The sequence below is a fragment of the Conger conger genome, chromosome 1, assembly GCF_963514075.1.
Source record: "Conger conger chromosome 1, fConCon1.1, whole genome shotgun sequence".
NCBI classification, from domain to species: domain Eukaryota; kingdom Metazoa; phylum Chordata; class Actinopteri; order Anguilliformes; family Congridae; genus Conger; species Conger conger.
In genome coordinates this window covers 26,324,423-26,339,357 of record NC_083760.1, presented here as the reverse complement: position 1 = coordinate 26,339,357, position 14,935 = coordinate 26,324,423, and the positions used below count along the sequence as shown (strand labels likewise).

The window sequence follows — 14,935 nt, the reverse complement described above, 5'->3', positions numbered from 1 at the left end:
GCCGATCGAATCCTCGCATCAACCAGAATCTGCAATCCCCCCTCCTTTCCGGCTGCGCACCGGTGTCCATTTGACACTAACTTTAAAAGCCTGCTACTTATGAAATATTCCACAGACAGAGCTCCGACATCGGACAAAGCGAACTCCATGCTACTTATCGTGTTTTTCCTAATTGAAGGATTTCACTTCAGAGCACATGGGATACGAAAAGCCGGGATAAGGAAAGAGACCGCTGTATTTTATCCGACAATGACGTCATTATAATTTTGGCTGTGGGTTGTGGGATACTATAGCGAGTCATCGTGCATGAATTTATACAATATAGATAACTTCGTTTGTTTTTGTTAGTTTGCCTATTTTACTTTAAGGCATATGAAATCAGAGTTATTGTGCCAATATGATTCATTTGCCGTGCCCTTTTCCTCGAGAAGTAGCCTATATTAAACGCCCAGGAAGGGCGACTAGGGAACGAGTAAAATGCTTTATAGCCTACGAGGTAATAAGATCATTATAAAACAGGACACGAAGAACACTAATTAAGGTGTGTCATTCTACTTGCATTTAACTCGTGAAATGCATTGTCTTGTCGGAACAAGTCTGCTGGGCTATATCTACTTTGCGCTCTGTGTGCCAAAATGTTTAGGATGCTGTTGACTAAGACTATTTGTTAGCGTAGCCTATCTCCAAATTAAAGCGCAGATCCTGTAATTTGTGTGATTGTGTCTGACTGGCGGAGCTGCAAAGAACAGAACGGCCTCGGGGAAAGGCGACAGTTAATTTCCGATATGGAATTCTGGAATCTCCATGGCGGACTAAAGCCCTAGGAGTGAAACACCTTACAAGGACACAGACATCAAACACAATTAATGTTAGCCTACATAGCGTATTCGTGCAAATTCACATTTCCGTATTGAAGTAGCCAATCCAAATGAAGGTATCACATATCAAAATCTAGGCAACTGCTAAATGAATACCCTACCCATTAAGCCTATGTTATAGAAGGCACAAGAGGCAATAGCATAGTAGCTTGGTAAATTGGGCATCCTCCCCTGGAGCAATGCAGGGATAAGGGCCAGCAACTACAGGAACACATACAAATTACATTAAAAAATCAAAACCAATTGTTTGAACATTGTGTGTCATATTGTCTATACAATATGACTATGACATATCCAAATATCTGCTGAAAGTCAATGCAGAAGGTGGCCTATTTTAATTGGCTCATTTTATCTAAGGCATTAAGCTAAAATGGGCCAGTAACTAAAAATGCATTTAAAGTTTATTTTGCTTAATATTGCTATTTTTCTGAAAGACGCCATCAAGTCACTGATCATAAAACTTTACTTCTTGATGTTCACTGTATCAACCTTATCACTGAAAGCTAAAACTTGTCAGGGCACTCACCATGCCGTTTTCTTCACAAGTCTCCGTATCAAGCATTGCCCCGCCATCCTTAGCAATGTGAGACCAATCAAATGAGTTGCTACCTGTCAAATACTATTGTGGCAACAGTTAGAGAATATTTTCAATGATTAAATATTTAACCGCTAACAGGCACCAACCTTATGTGGCCCATTTGAACTGACTCCTCCCTAGTCAAAATGCTTTTGGATGCCGAACCTGTTTGTAAATCCTGAATTTAGACCGATCATTTAGAAAATAAATACATGCATAGATACATGCATAAATTAATTAATTCAGGATTTACTAAATTGTTCAGGATCCAAAATCCTTTCTTAAATACTAGCCTATACAATGCTGCTTACAATAATTGGGTAAGTAGGTTTTTGATGCGTGTCCTTAATAAGGAGATGTGAATTGTAAATGATAGGCCTATCTTCAGCTTACAGTTGAAACTTTTACGTTTAGGGCTACTAAATAATGCACTTTAATTCAGTTTGAAACTCCCATTCAGTCGGTCTAAATGCACAATATTTCAGCACAATATTTTCACAACAATATTATGTGTGAGCATACCAAACATCCTCATTTACACTCTAGGTTACATATAAACTGTATAGTAAATATAGAGTGTAAATACATAGCTAGTCTCTACTGATAGCCTATATTAACGCCGATTTAAAACATTAAAATATATGAATTCGCGAATTTTCACTGAAATTCAACCACCTGGCATATTTTCCACCACATAGGCCTATCGCGTTCAGAAATCCATTCCACATATTCCATGTGACTCTCGGGAGAGCGCTGGATAATAGCTGTTGGAGCTCTCTCTCGCATGCCATGCTGGGCCACAGCGGCTCCGAGAGACATGCATGTGCTTATATCCGGGTGAGGGACAGAAAAGGAGAGAAAGTTTCATTTAAACCTGGACTAAAAGTTTAGACATAAAATCACTCTTAACGTTAGTGTGTTAGCTGTTAACGAGGCGTTTAGCTTCCGACCGCCAACATAATTGACAGCCTTACTTGCATTCGCTTTTGTTTTTATTAAAGCTATTTTCTCGCTCAATTTTTCTATTTTCTCGTTTTTGTCAGATAGCTAGCTTGCTTGCTAGCGCACCAGGGTCCCTGCTTGAAATGTTGAAGTGACCATGGCAGCGCAAGTGGCATCTGCTCCCGCGACTTCTAATAATAAAAAACCTAATTTGCCTCGTAGTTTGAGTCAAGAATTAAACTCTGTGAAGTCAGGAGGAGGGGCGGCACAGGGATCTGAAATGATGCTAGGAGCTGGAGATGGGACTAGCACTATGAATAATGTAGATCACCAACGCCATAATGAGATGAACATGGCCAATACAACGCGTGCTTCTTCAGCTTGTATTAATTCTGATCCACGGGAAAATGACGGTGGAAATAACTCCTCATCCGTGACCTCGTCGAATTTGTCCGCTGCCTCTAGCATGGAGACGGGAATGATAGCGAATCACAAACTGAAAAATATTAGTGGCGATTCTCCTCCTCTTCGCCAGAACACAGTGCCACAGCAACAATTTCATCAATTTCAGCAGCACCATCAACGGCAAATTCAAAACAACATCAACAACAGCCAAACGCCGGTTCAAGGGGAGGCGGAGAACCAGACACATGGGTTCAAAGAGAATATTTTGGAAAACCAGGTTGAGCCGCAGCAAATGCTGAGAAAAAGTGAAGAGACTCTTCCTTCCAAATCGGCGGACCAGGTGGGTGGCAGGTACGAGCACGCCAGCATGGGACCAACGAACAACAGCGGCAGCATCAATAACCAGCCGCAAAGTGTGGGGGGCAACAGCATTGTCTCTGAGTTTAATAATTATTATGGCAATGTTAGAGGAGGGCCCTGCTTTGATCAACATGGCGGACAACAAAGCCCAGTGATGAGTATAATGCATTCTTCTGTTCCAAACAGCATGGACCCAACGCAAAACTCTCAAGAAGGGTACCACAACAGTCAGTACAACCACTATCCGAACTACCGCGCGAGCTATGGCGGCGCGGGCTACGGCGTAATGAGCTCCTCCAGACAGGGGAGTAACATGTTGATCGGCCCGGGTAGCGGCTCTGCACCGACCCAGGGAAAAGTGGCTATGGCTGCTGCCTCCGCTTCTGGTAGCGGTGTTGGTGGTTTTCAGAGATTTCCAGGACAAAATCATCACCCCTCCGGAGCCACCCCGACCCTGAACCAGCTGTTGACCTCTCCCAGTCCGATGATGCGAGGTTATGGCAGTGGCTACGATTTTAATAGTGCCACAGCCCAGCAACAACAGCAAGCAGGCATGGGGTTGGGCAAAGACTTAAGTTCTCAGTATGTGTCTGCAGCCCACGGCTGGGGTGGACAGCAAAGGAATCACCCTGCAATGAGTCCTGGGAACAATGGACAAGGTATCAACAGACCCCAGGTAAGTAACATCAGTCCCGATTATGAACGATGCATACTGGCCATTGTGGCTTGCCACTTATAATCGTTTGTGCACAGGGATCAAGTGTCCCATGTTGTGATGTGTATAGTTTTTTGAGGACCAGGCTGCGCACCCCCAACTTTGTTTGCCCGTGAATTCTTTGCACGCTCTAATGTCAGGAAGCAATTTTATGTATGCCATGTGTGTGCAAGTGAAAACCCCACTCTCGATCGAACATTAAATTGCTGGAGCATCAATTCGGTTCCAAGTGTGATTTCACTGATGAATAAACTGGCCTATGTGTCACTGCGTACGTCTTGTTTAAATATGTCCATGTGCCTCTGCGTCCGATTTTAGGTCGCCATAACTATCTTGATTGTTTGTTTAAAAATACGGAACATTCTCGAAAGTTGACTGCAGTAGGCTATTCGGCAATTGAAGCAAGAAAAAAAAAATCATAGCCAGTGGTTTTATGTGAGCTATTCGAATGAATATTTAATTTTTTATGGATTGCCGTCGCAATTGTTGCAAAATGTTTATTAGCTACAAATGAGTTCAACTACAACATCAAAATTAAAGAATGGCGAAAACAATCCGTTGATATGTGCTAGACCGATTTCGCTGTATCGCAGACGTGATTGTGGACACGTTGTGGACTCGCGGTGGGCGAAGCGCTGCCTCTATCTGCACACAAGCACGCTGTAGCTATTGCTTGCGCGATTGAACACGCCTGTATTCTCAAAATCAATGTATTCGTGACCAGTCTATTAAAAAGCTCAGAGCCTTTCTGAACAGATATAGCCTACATGTACACTTCACCGGGCACAGCTTTCATAAAGACTGAACGCGCGGCAGGTGCGTCGCGCACTCTGACCACATGCGCTGGAGAAGTCGCTCGGATCCTTTTTTCAAGGTTTTTGAGTTTGAATTGTGGAGGTAAACTGGCAGTAATGGTCTCCAGACAGCTGCCTTCAGGTGACATCAAATATGCCACGTGATTAGTACTCTCTCTCGCCATTGGCCGCTGATGTAAATAGAAGCGCTGAACTTCTGCAGAGGTGACGGGTACTCGGCGCCACATGAACCAGCTAATACTAGACGAGGCTATCTCCTAAGACATAGACCAATAATTTTTACCAAGGCTTATAATAATATAATCAATGTTGAATATAATTGTTAATTTCTTTTATGAGTGGTATACATGAAAACATTAGGCCTATCTCTTTGCTCAGACCTCACAAAACACTCTGCTTTCTTGGCTCAGTCCCCTTGAAATGAGATGACAATTTAACTGGAGTGCAATCCTGCTTAAATGAAGAAATAAATGGTGTAAACAAAAATTGGGTAAAAAGGTTTTTGTACAGCAATAACTTATTTAATGAATGTCAATTGGAGTGATGTGTTTGCAATATTCCTTCTGCCACATTGCCAATGCTTTAACAGCACAGTTAGCATATTTATTTTCTGCAGAGTAATCACTGAGCACAGCAATACTATAACATAACATTACAGCTATTCATTTCTTTGATTGCTAAGGTGTTTATGAACTTAACCTAGGCTACACTCAGAAATAAAGGTTTTTTGCTTTTTTTACTTGTAAAATGTACTGATTTGTACCAAAAGATAGCATTACATTTGAGAAATGTACCTCCACTGGCATGTTATTTCTCAGAGTGTATATGTTAATTAAGGATTTTTGGTTATATCTAGCTTATATTGAGTTGTTTCTGGTATGATACTTGCATCAAATCTGTACTAAAATGGTATAATTTCTTCTTTGTGCTCTGCTTTCTTGACCCTTGAAAAGGAGATCACAATCTCAAGTGCTCTCTCCAGGATTAATCCCCAAAAACTATATTTCAGTCAGTGAATTACATGCTGTAGTGAATATAATGTTGATACAGGGAGGACATCCTGTATATTGGCTTTAGAAAAGATTGTGTTAATGGAGTAATTATGAAATGGGACCATGTTAGTTCATGAAACCATATTGCTTCATGAACAAGAAAGAATGGTGGGTCTCTATTAATTTGGTTAAGGTAAATGTATATACTCATCACAAAGACTGAATATATAATGCTAATTTGTGGACATTTCAGTGGATATTTTTGTAGGATTGTCTGTGCACTGTGCGATATTAATTATTTTTACAAATTCTATTTTGTATTTAAAAAATAAATACATTTCAGTTTCTATCATTTTACTTTGAAACCTGGCTGAGAGTAAACATTTGTGACATCTTAAACAAATGAATGTACGGCTCCATATTTTAATTTTGTGAGGATGTTATTTAATTTTAATCTGTCATTTATCATTTCCTTGGCTGGGTCTGTACATTGTTTTGACTGTAACATTTTAAAACACATGTACAATGACATAAAACACAGCTTTACCCATTATTCACTCTGTATACCCTTGGAAGTCCAAGAGAAATACATTTAATTGCCACTGATTTAGCCCATGTGTTTCAGGGTGCAGCACAGGTTCAAATAATTTTTCTGTCCAAGAATTTCTGTTTTTACTATTTTTTTGTTTGTTTGTCATTTTGCCTCTCGGTTTGGGGAACAGCGTTGCGGAATTCAAATTAAGGAGACCGAAACCAATGGCTTGTGTTCTGCTGGATAATGGCAGTCTGTATGTAGTGGTTAAGGTACATTACTGGGACCCACAAGGTCGTTGGTTTGATTCCCGGTGTAGCCACAATAATATCCGCACAGCCATTGGGCCCTTGAGCAAGCCCCTTAACCGTGCATTATCCCTGGGGAGGATTGTCTCCTGCTTAGCCTAATCAACTGTGCTCTGGATAAGAGCGTCTACCATTAATGTATGTAATAAAAATAGATCCAATAGAGATTTGTTATCTGTGCCTCCATTCAAGGCCCCATAGTATGGACCAAAGGGACAGAGACTGGCTTAGTTCATGTATTACATTGTTTAGAGCCCATACAATTGAATGATTGGCCGATATGTACATAGACTTGTGCCCCTCACCTGTTTTTGGAATTTCCTCCTGTCAATCATTTCCTGTTCTTGCTGCTCCTCTTTGCAGGCACAGAGGATATGTTTCTCTTCTCCTTTTAGTCTCCCCCTTCTCCTCCTTAACCCTTCTCTATTGTTTTTCCTTTCCCTCTGTGCCTTTCCCCTTTTCACTTTCTTATCCATGTCTTTCTCTCCTCTCTCTCTCTCTCGCTCCTTCCCAACTTTCCTGATGTAGAGAAGTGGATGCAGGAGTGGTTTCCGTTAAGGTGTCTGATGAAATGTTGTTCCAGCATTTTCATTTCCGTGGCGCATGTGATAAAGAAAACGTCCCCAGTACTAATACTTACAATCCCACATGAAATAAATAAATGGCTTTGTGGATTCATCCAGTCTTTAACTGTGTTCAGAGAGCAGGAGACAGGTTGGGTGGTATTCGTTCATTTCATAAGGCTGTCCTGAGACTGAAATATAATACAGCATGCTGTGCCACAGTGGTACCGAGTCATTACATGCCCATAACAGAGAATAGCACTGGCGTACACTATTGGGAATGTCTTTTTTTTTCTACTGTAGTTAGGCTACATTTCAAAATGTTAAGTCATTTATTGTTTATTGCCGATCAGCTGGATTCTGAGGGCTGCTGAAATAGATATATGTGAAATGCTAGTGAGTATTTTTGTACTTATTGAAGAAGGTATGCAAATACATTGATTTGTTTTAAAGGTTTAGTTTTGTTTGTTAATTGCGAGATGGGTTCTCCTGGATTGTGACTTGAGAAAGTGGGGTACATGAGGGTGGTACACTGTGCCAATTGCAGTGAGACATGAATTTTACATTACTGGTGCTGAGGTGTGAAGTGAAACCTTGTAGGCGGTATTCCTGCAGAAGGAGAGTTATGTAAAATAAGCCATTACAGCAAGAGGGGTTAATAAATGGACCTAAAACAGATCCCAAGACTGCCTTTGCTGACGTGTTTTTGACCTCTGCCGTTGGCTATTCTCCATGTTTATTAGAGTTCTCCATGCGGTTATTTTCCGTGCTGCTTATTCTCCATGCTGGTTATACTCTGTGCTGGTTATTTTCAGCGCTGATTATTCCCTAGTATGCAGTATCGTGAGTTGTTGTCTGTTGCGTGTTGTGAGGCGTTGGTGTGGTGTTTTAGTTTGCTGTTATGTGCAACAACTCCCCTCCCCTTCTTCACCTCTGTGGCTGCAGAGCACTGACCTTCATATATGGAAATTAGCCACGTGCAGCTGGGAGTGTGGGAACAGGGGATTCCTTCTTCTTCTCTCTCTCTCTCTCTGTCTCTCCCCCCCTCCCTCCCTCCCTCTCATGGGTATTCATTCCTGCTGCCAGTAGCCCTGCGGCTATAGAAAAGGACATGCCTCTCCGGGGTAAGAGAAGAGAGAAGATTGCTGGATGTTTGCTAGAAGCTGACCCCGTATCAGTGAGAGGTTATTACAGATTATTATTAGGGATTATTTCTACAGTGATTTCTCATGGTGTGCCGGTGCCTAGAGCGAGGTAGGCAGATGCTGCTATGGCCCGACGGCACTACCTGTACTTTCCCAGCACTTCAGGAGCTTGAAGCTTGACCTACATTCTCTATGAATCACCTGCTATTCCGGATTTTAGCATTCCCTCCATGGTGTTCTGTTGCGTTCAGACTCTAGAGGACTTGCATCGGTAAGGGTTATTTTCAAAAAGGAAAATGGTGGTTCCATTGTTTGTGGGAATTGATTAACTTCACTGCTAAACCTTAACGTGCACCTAATTATTTTCCCTCATCGCAAGGTGGAGTGTTCTGCATAATCTGCCCAGCTCTCATTTCAGATGTTCGGTCCTTACCTGGCCTTTTGTGCCTTTTGTAGCATCCACCTGTTTAACTGCTTGCGCAATATCTGCAATATCCAGCATAGTTACTGAAATCATGGGCAACAGGCCTTGCTCCTCTGGACACTGTGCGATCCAGAGAGCATCCTGGGATCTGGGATGTCCAATGCCCTTAATTATGTAATTGACAGACCCGCCAGCCCTAATTAGGGAAAGTGACCATGTGCTGAGGTGTCCAGGGATGATTTAGGGAGACGGATGAAAGCTGAATTGGGAGTGGAGTCCACAGCGTCTCTGATGGTGTGTAACCGGTCATCCCTGGCACAAAGGCCTGTCATTTACTTTAATTAAACCTGCATTTGGTAATTAAGAACTCAGTTGGAACACAACTTAGAACAGTGGAAAAGAGGGCATTAGAAAATATGGATGTGTGTGAAGATTTTTAGACCATGACCTGACAAAACCCCTGGACCATGTCTCTGATATGCAAGAGTATTTATGTGAGCTTAGATACAAAAGCGTCGTAATATTACATCTTACTTAAGACTTCTGTCCCCTGCTATGTATCATCTGGTTATTGTATTGTGATTAGCTGACATCTTCCATAGCCAACTGTGTATCACTAGTTTACTATTACATTGTATACCCTACACAATTTAAAAAACAAAGAAAACACATAGGCTAGTAAGTGGTATCGAGTGCAGGAAGAGGCAGAAACCTTGAGGGGCTTCGATATAGCAATAATATTGCCACATTATTGCATTTTTAGTAGTGGCTAAAATGCAATAGTATGGCAATATTATGCCTATATCAAATCTCAGTTATTGAAGGTAAATTGTTTGATATTCTGCAGGGCCCAGTGCTTATTTTGAGAAATGTTTGCCCAATTGTGCTACTACCACAAGTTCTTGTAAGGTGAAATGGCAAAATGGTTGCCCAAAACCAACATAGTGAGATTTTTAAATGACAAATTGATCCAATTCACCCAATAATTGCAGAGATTGTAAGGAAATATGAAGTGATTGGAAAGCCCTGCGTTGAAAATGTTCTATTAAACCAACAGTACGACTAGTACAGCATATTGATTTCTCAGACCCAGTTATGCTTCTGTGTCTATTCCTCTGAAAATAAATTAATGTGTGTTTCCCTGCTGATGTGTCCTTTAGAACGGTAACAAAAAAAAGGCAATGAATGAACCAGAGATGAATGTGAATTGAAATAATGCATTGCATCCATGGATGGGTTAAACATGGACAGCCAACCTGCTTGTTCTGTTAGTATGTACTACTTTAAACCAATTATCAATGACTAAAATGTGGCCAACAACGACATTATGCTTTTTTTTGCGTTTAGAGTAGCTGCTGCTGCTAGGAGCAACAGCATATCAGTCGATATGGCATAGAATCAACGTAGCTAACTAAGATTAGTTGATCTGTCTACTAACTTTACACAAGCAAGAAATATTTGCTATCTCAAGTCTTCAATTCCATTCTTTATGTATATTTATGACCATACTAAAAAAAGTAATGGAGTAGTAGGCCAACCAGGCAATCAGGGAGCAAAGAAAGGTAGCTAAAATTGCTCATTTTTGATGGATTGGAAGCCCGAGGCTACTGGACTATTGTTAATGTTGAGCCCTGTTGTGTAAACTGGTATTACACCTTTAGGGAAGACATCTGAACATCTTAAAACTGAGATTTAGGAGTGATGTCAATGTCACTGCAGAAAATACTGAGTACAAACATGTTTTTGTGAGGGTGAGTGGTAGTTTGAGGCATTGGAGATGCTGGCTTTGTCTTTTTGATGAACATCTCTGGCTCTGTAGGATAAACATGCAAAGGTTACTATAATGTCATCTGTAGGTCAGAGCAGGTTTGTTTGCCATTTTGTAGATCACATTACCATAATCGATACAGTGGTATCAAAGGGTCCGGTGGTGTTGTGGAACAGTTACGACATGCTCTGGTTTTTAAAGTGCCTCTATGTCTCCATGTGGATTCTCAATTGTACTGGTTTGATTTGATGAGGCCCATCATAAGCAGTCACGAGAAGTCATCCAACCATACTGGGCATCCAGCAGTATTCTGGCCCAGTGGATTTGGATCTGGTTTCAATTTGTGCACCATTGTACTGCTCAAACCCAAGCAAGGAGCACTGCAACTGAGGTACAAGTGTTCCTCTGATACACTTTCTCGCAAGCCATGGACTGTTTTACACCCTGTACGGCAAGCCTGTGTTGTGTAGGAACATGGTCTACATGGTAGCATAGTTAAGCAATTTCTTTTTTTTAATCACAGGTTTAACTTGAACCATTATGACGATAAAATAATCTGCCGATTAAGGGCTTAAGTGGCAGGACCCGAATAAATTCACACCCAGATATTTTTTTATGGTCCTACTCGAAGTCATGGACGGGGGCAGGGGGGTCAAGAAAAATCAGCAGTGGGGTTTAGAGATGGCTTGCCTCCTTAACCTTTGACCCTGGCGCTCATGGAATTAAAGACATATAGTAATACTCTGTGCATTAACCATTATGTTATTTTATCTTGTTGTTTTACATGGTTGGTTTGGTTTTTCAATTTTATAAATCACATCCTACTATTGTGTGAAGTGCAATTTTAAAATGTGTGAAATTATTCAGACTTTTTTTCTGAAATGCAGACATAATATTTCACAGTCATATTATGCTTGAATGTACCATGTTTTTAGTGTTTGTGACGGTCTTCTAGTGGAGTTTAGCGGGGTCAGTTGGATTAGCTTTTATTTCAGGAACCAGTCAGTGAAATTGAAGGCATAGGACTCCTTAGGGTATTTATCCCAGAGAATAATGAAGCCGTCTGTCAGTCCTGAAAATAGTTATTAAAAAATTATAAAATTAGAAGACTGTGTTGGCAATGAGCAGGAAATTCCAAGTGGGGGGTGGGCCATTTTAAAATAGTGTTGGGCTACTTTCTAAATGGAGTGGGCCTCCAGCTTAGCTTGGTTTTGAAGGTTACCTCTTCTGTGTGACACAAATTAGCCATAATGTGAACAGAGAGGTGTACATTTAAATGAGTTTATTGAAAATACCAAATCATCTAGGCTAGCCCTATATAATCACATACAGTGGGATCCAGAATTATTGGCTTGATAAATATGATAAATATGCAGTGCTGTAAACTAAAAATAGTTATTGACATAAGCTTTATTTTCCAACATGTGTAAAGTTGTGCGCTTTATTAATGATTCAATAGAATCAACCAATGTCTTTACATTTTCAAATAAAAAAGTTATTTCCCCAAAAACATGTTCCACAATTATTGGCACCTCTGGTTTAATACTTTTATACCCCTGGCAAAGATGACAGCCATGAGTATTTTCCTATAATTTGTGATAAGATTAGAGAAAACATTTGGGGGGATTTTTGACCATAATCATTGATATCCTTGGGATACCACCTCTTCAGTTCAGACCACAGATTCACAGGATCTAAGTCTGGAGACTGAGATGACCATTGCAGAACAGTTGTTGTTTATAACTATTTCTGTGTGGATTTTGATGTATGCTAGGAGTCATTGACTGCTGGACAATCTACCTATGACCAACCCGATTTCCTGCCAAGAATTTCTGGCACTTTGTTGAATTCATTGTGCCATTGATTTTAAATAGTGCCCCTACCACCATTGGTCTCATCTGACCATAGCACTCTCTTCTAGTCATAAAACAGGTTTGGCAAACTCAAGATGCTTGGTTTTGTTTGTTGTGCTCCGTAAGTGCTGTCTTTATGTCACCAAAGAGTTTGCTAGTATAAAGCTGCTGTTTTCTTTTACTTGTTGCCCCCCAAGACACAAATCTCTGCAATTCTTAAACATCCCTCACCATCTTCCTTATCATCCGTGGTGATAATATGCACTTGCATCGTCTTCCTCGCACGTTTTCAACCATTCCATATGTTTTACGGCTTTTTATTATTGCCACAGTGCTAAGTGGTATGTTTAACTGTTTGTTTTTTTTTTTTTTTTTCATTACCTGACCTGTGATTGTCAATTACCATCTGTGTCTTCCGAATTGACCTCATTTGTTATACTCTAGTGAAACAGAAAGTGATGGAATGACATAATGTAGTTTCTTTAAACTGAGATAAAGTAAAAATTTAATTTACTAAATGAAATTGTATTGTCAATTTCTGTGATTTTATTTACATACATTTTTGGGCTGCCAATAATATTGGCACGTGTGGTTAAAAAAACCAAGAATACTTACTAAATAAGAAAACATTGAAAAATGAGAGTAAATGGTATTGAAATAAAAGTATATCGTTTTCCTGTGTAAAATATAGATCATTATCCATGTTGGGCCTTTTTATTAAAGGTGCCAACAATTCTAGAGCCTACTTAATGTGTGTACTTGTAAATTGAAAATGTATTTTTTATAATTATATTTAAAATTATACAGTTGATGTTTTTCGTGTGATTGAAAGAACCTGAATGCAGTCTGACGTGTATAGTTTACACGGCGGTTCTTCTTGTGCTCATGGTTGTCTTGTGTGTCTGTATGTGAAGCTAAGGCCTGCACGCTGCTGCTGTTCGGTTTCTGTGGCAGGGCAGCCGTTCTCGGGCTTCAGAGCGCATTATGCATAATGACCTGTCCCCCTGTCAGCGTTATGACACTTATTTTATGACTGCTTACATATCACATATTTAAATAAACACAGGAAGCGGGTGGCGGAGGCCGGAGGGGGGGTAGCGCTCACACGGAGCGTGACGCGGGGAAGAGAGACGCGCCGCTATCGGCCAATCGGATCGCGGCCGTCACGGCACAGACATCCATCAACATCCCTGCTGCCGCCCCGGCCGTATGCCCGAGAGACCGGTCTGGCGTGACAGTCGCTGCGATATCCGTCGTGTGCCAGGGAGAGAAGGAGCGAGGGCTGAAAACTGAAATTGCGCGGCCGAGGCTTAAAAAAGGTGGAACGGCGATTCGGTTGTATTTCCGCGCGACAGCGGCTCATATCTGAGCAGAGGTGCCTGCAGCCCGTGTTTGCGGGAGACACTGTAATGCCTCAAAATAACGAATTGCGAAGTTTTGGTTAAAAATAGTGTCGCGGTTCAGAACTAAATTAAGCCAGGAAAGGGGACATGTCTTGTTTTTACCGTGTCCTGGCTCCCTAGGGGGTAATGAGAGAAGAAAAATGAATTGATCAAAGTTGTTCTGAAATGGGGGAAATAATAGCATGCTTCTGCCCTGTGGCACTGAACGGAGGCAGCAGGTAAAAGTATGTTCTAGCGTGTAGCGCTCTGTCACGCTGCATTGCAATGCATCACAAGTCTGCCGTCTGCCATGGCTCTGTCCACAGCAGGGGTTCTGTCCGCAGTAGGGGTTCTGTCCGCAGTAGAGGTTCTGTCCGCAGTAGAGGTTCTGTCTGCAGTAGGGGTTCTGTCTGCAGTAGGGGTTCTGTCTGCAGTTGGGGTTCTGTCTGCAGTTGGGGTTCTGTCCGCAGTAGAGGTTGTGTCTGCAGTAGGGGTTATGTCTGCAGTAGGAATTTTATCTGCAGTAGAGGTTGTGTCTGCAGTAGGGATTGTGCCAGCTGTAGACGTTGTGTCTGCAGTAGGGGTTGTGTCTGCTGTAGAGGTTGGGTCTGCAGTGGGAATTTTGTCTGCAGTAGGGATTGTGTCTGCAGTAGGGATTGTGCCTGCTGTAGAGGTTGTGTCTGCAGTAGGGATTGTGCCTGCTGTAGAGGTTGTGTCTGCAGTGGGAATTTTGTCTGCAGTAGGGATTGTGTCTGCAGTAGGGGTTGTGTCTGCTGTAGAGGTTGTGTCTGCAGTAGGAAGTTTGTCTGCACTAGGGGTTGTGTCTGCACTAGGGGTTGTGTCTGCACTAGGGTTTTTGTCTGTAGTCGGGATTTTGTCTGCATTAGGGGTTGTGTCTGCTGTAGGGGTTTTGTCTGCATCAGGGGTTGTCTGCTGTAGGGGTTTTGTCTGCAGTAGGGGTGGTGTCATGACAGTATTACAGAAGTGAGTCAGGGGGCAGTCTACATCAGCTTTGTTGTGGGAGCATTTGCAACGTTTGCGGTAGAACCAGTCTGCACAGTGGCAGCTGGTCTCTACAGATTCATGAATAGACTACATCAGTACCACCACAATGCAGCGTACTCTGTGCTAGTCCTGACCGGGGAAAGTCCTCTGTTGACCGGGGGAAAGTCTAAGCAGTTGAACTGTCCTTCACCCATGAAGGTATAAAATAACAAATACAGTGCCCTCCATAATGTTTGGGACAAAGACCCATCATTTATTTATTTGCCTCTGT

The 14,935-nt window shown here is 41.7% G+C and overlaps 1 protein-coding gene across 1 annotated transcript in view; it reads left to right on the top strand.

Annotated features, from left to right (window-relative positions):
• Positions 1 to 2,459: 2,459 nt before the first annotated feature.
• The window catches only part of LOC133141430 (AT-rich interactive domain-containing protein 1B-like), a 126,331-nt gene continuing 113,855 nt past the window's right edge, over positions 2,460 to 14,935 (top strand). The window contains exon 1 of the mRNA XM_061261990.1: positions 2,460 to 3,838. Coding sequence (XP_061117974.1) covers positions 2,555 to 3,838 — 1,284 coding nt within the window. The 5' untranslated portion in view covers positions 2,460 to 2,554. The remainder of the gene's footprint in view (positions 3,839 to 14,935) is intronic.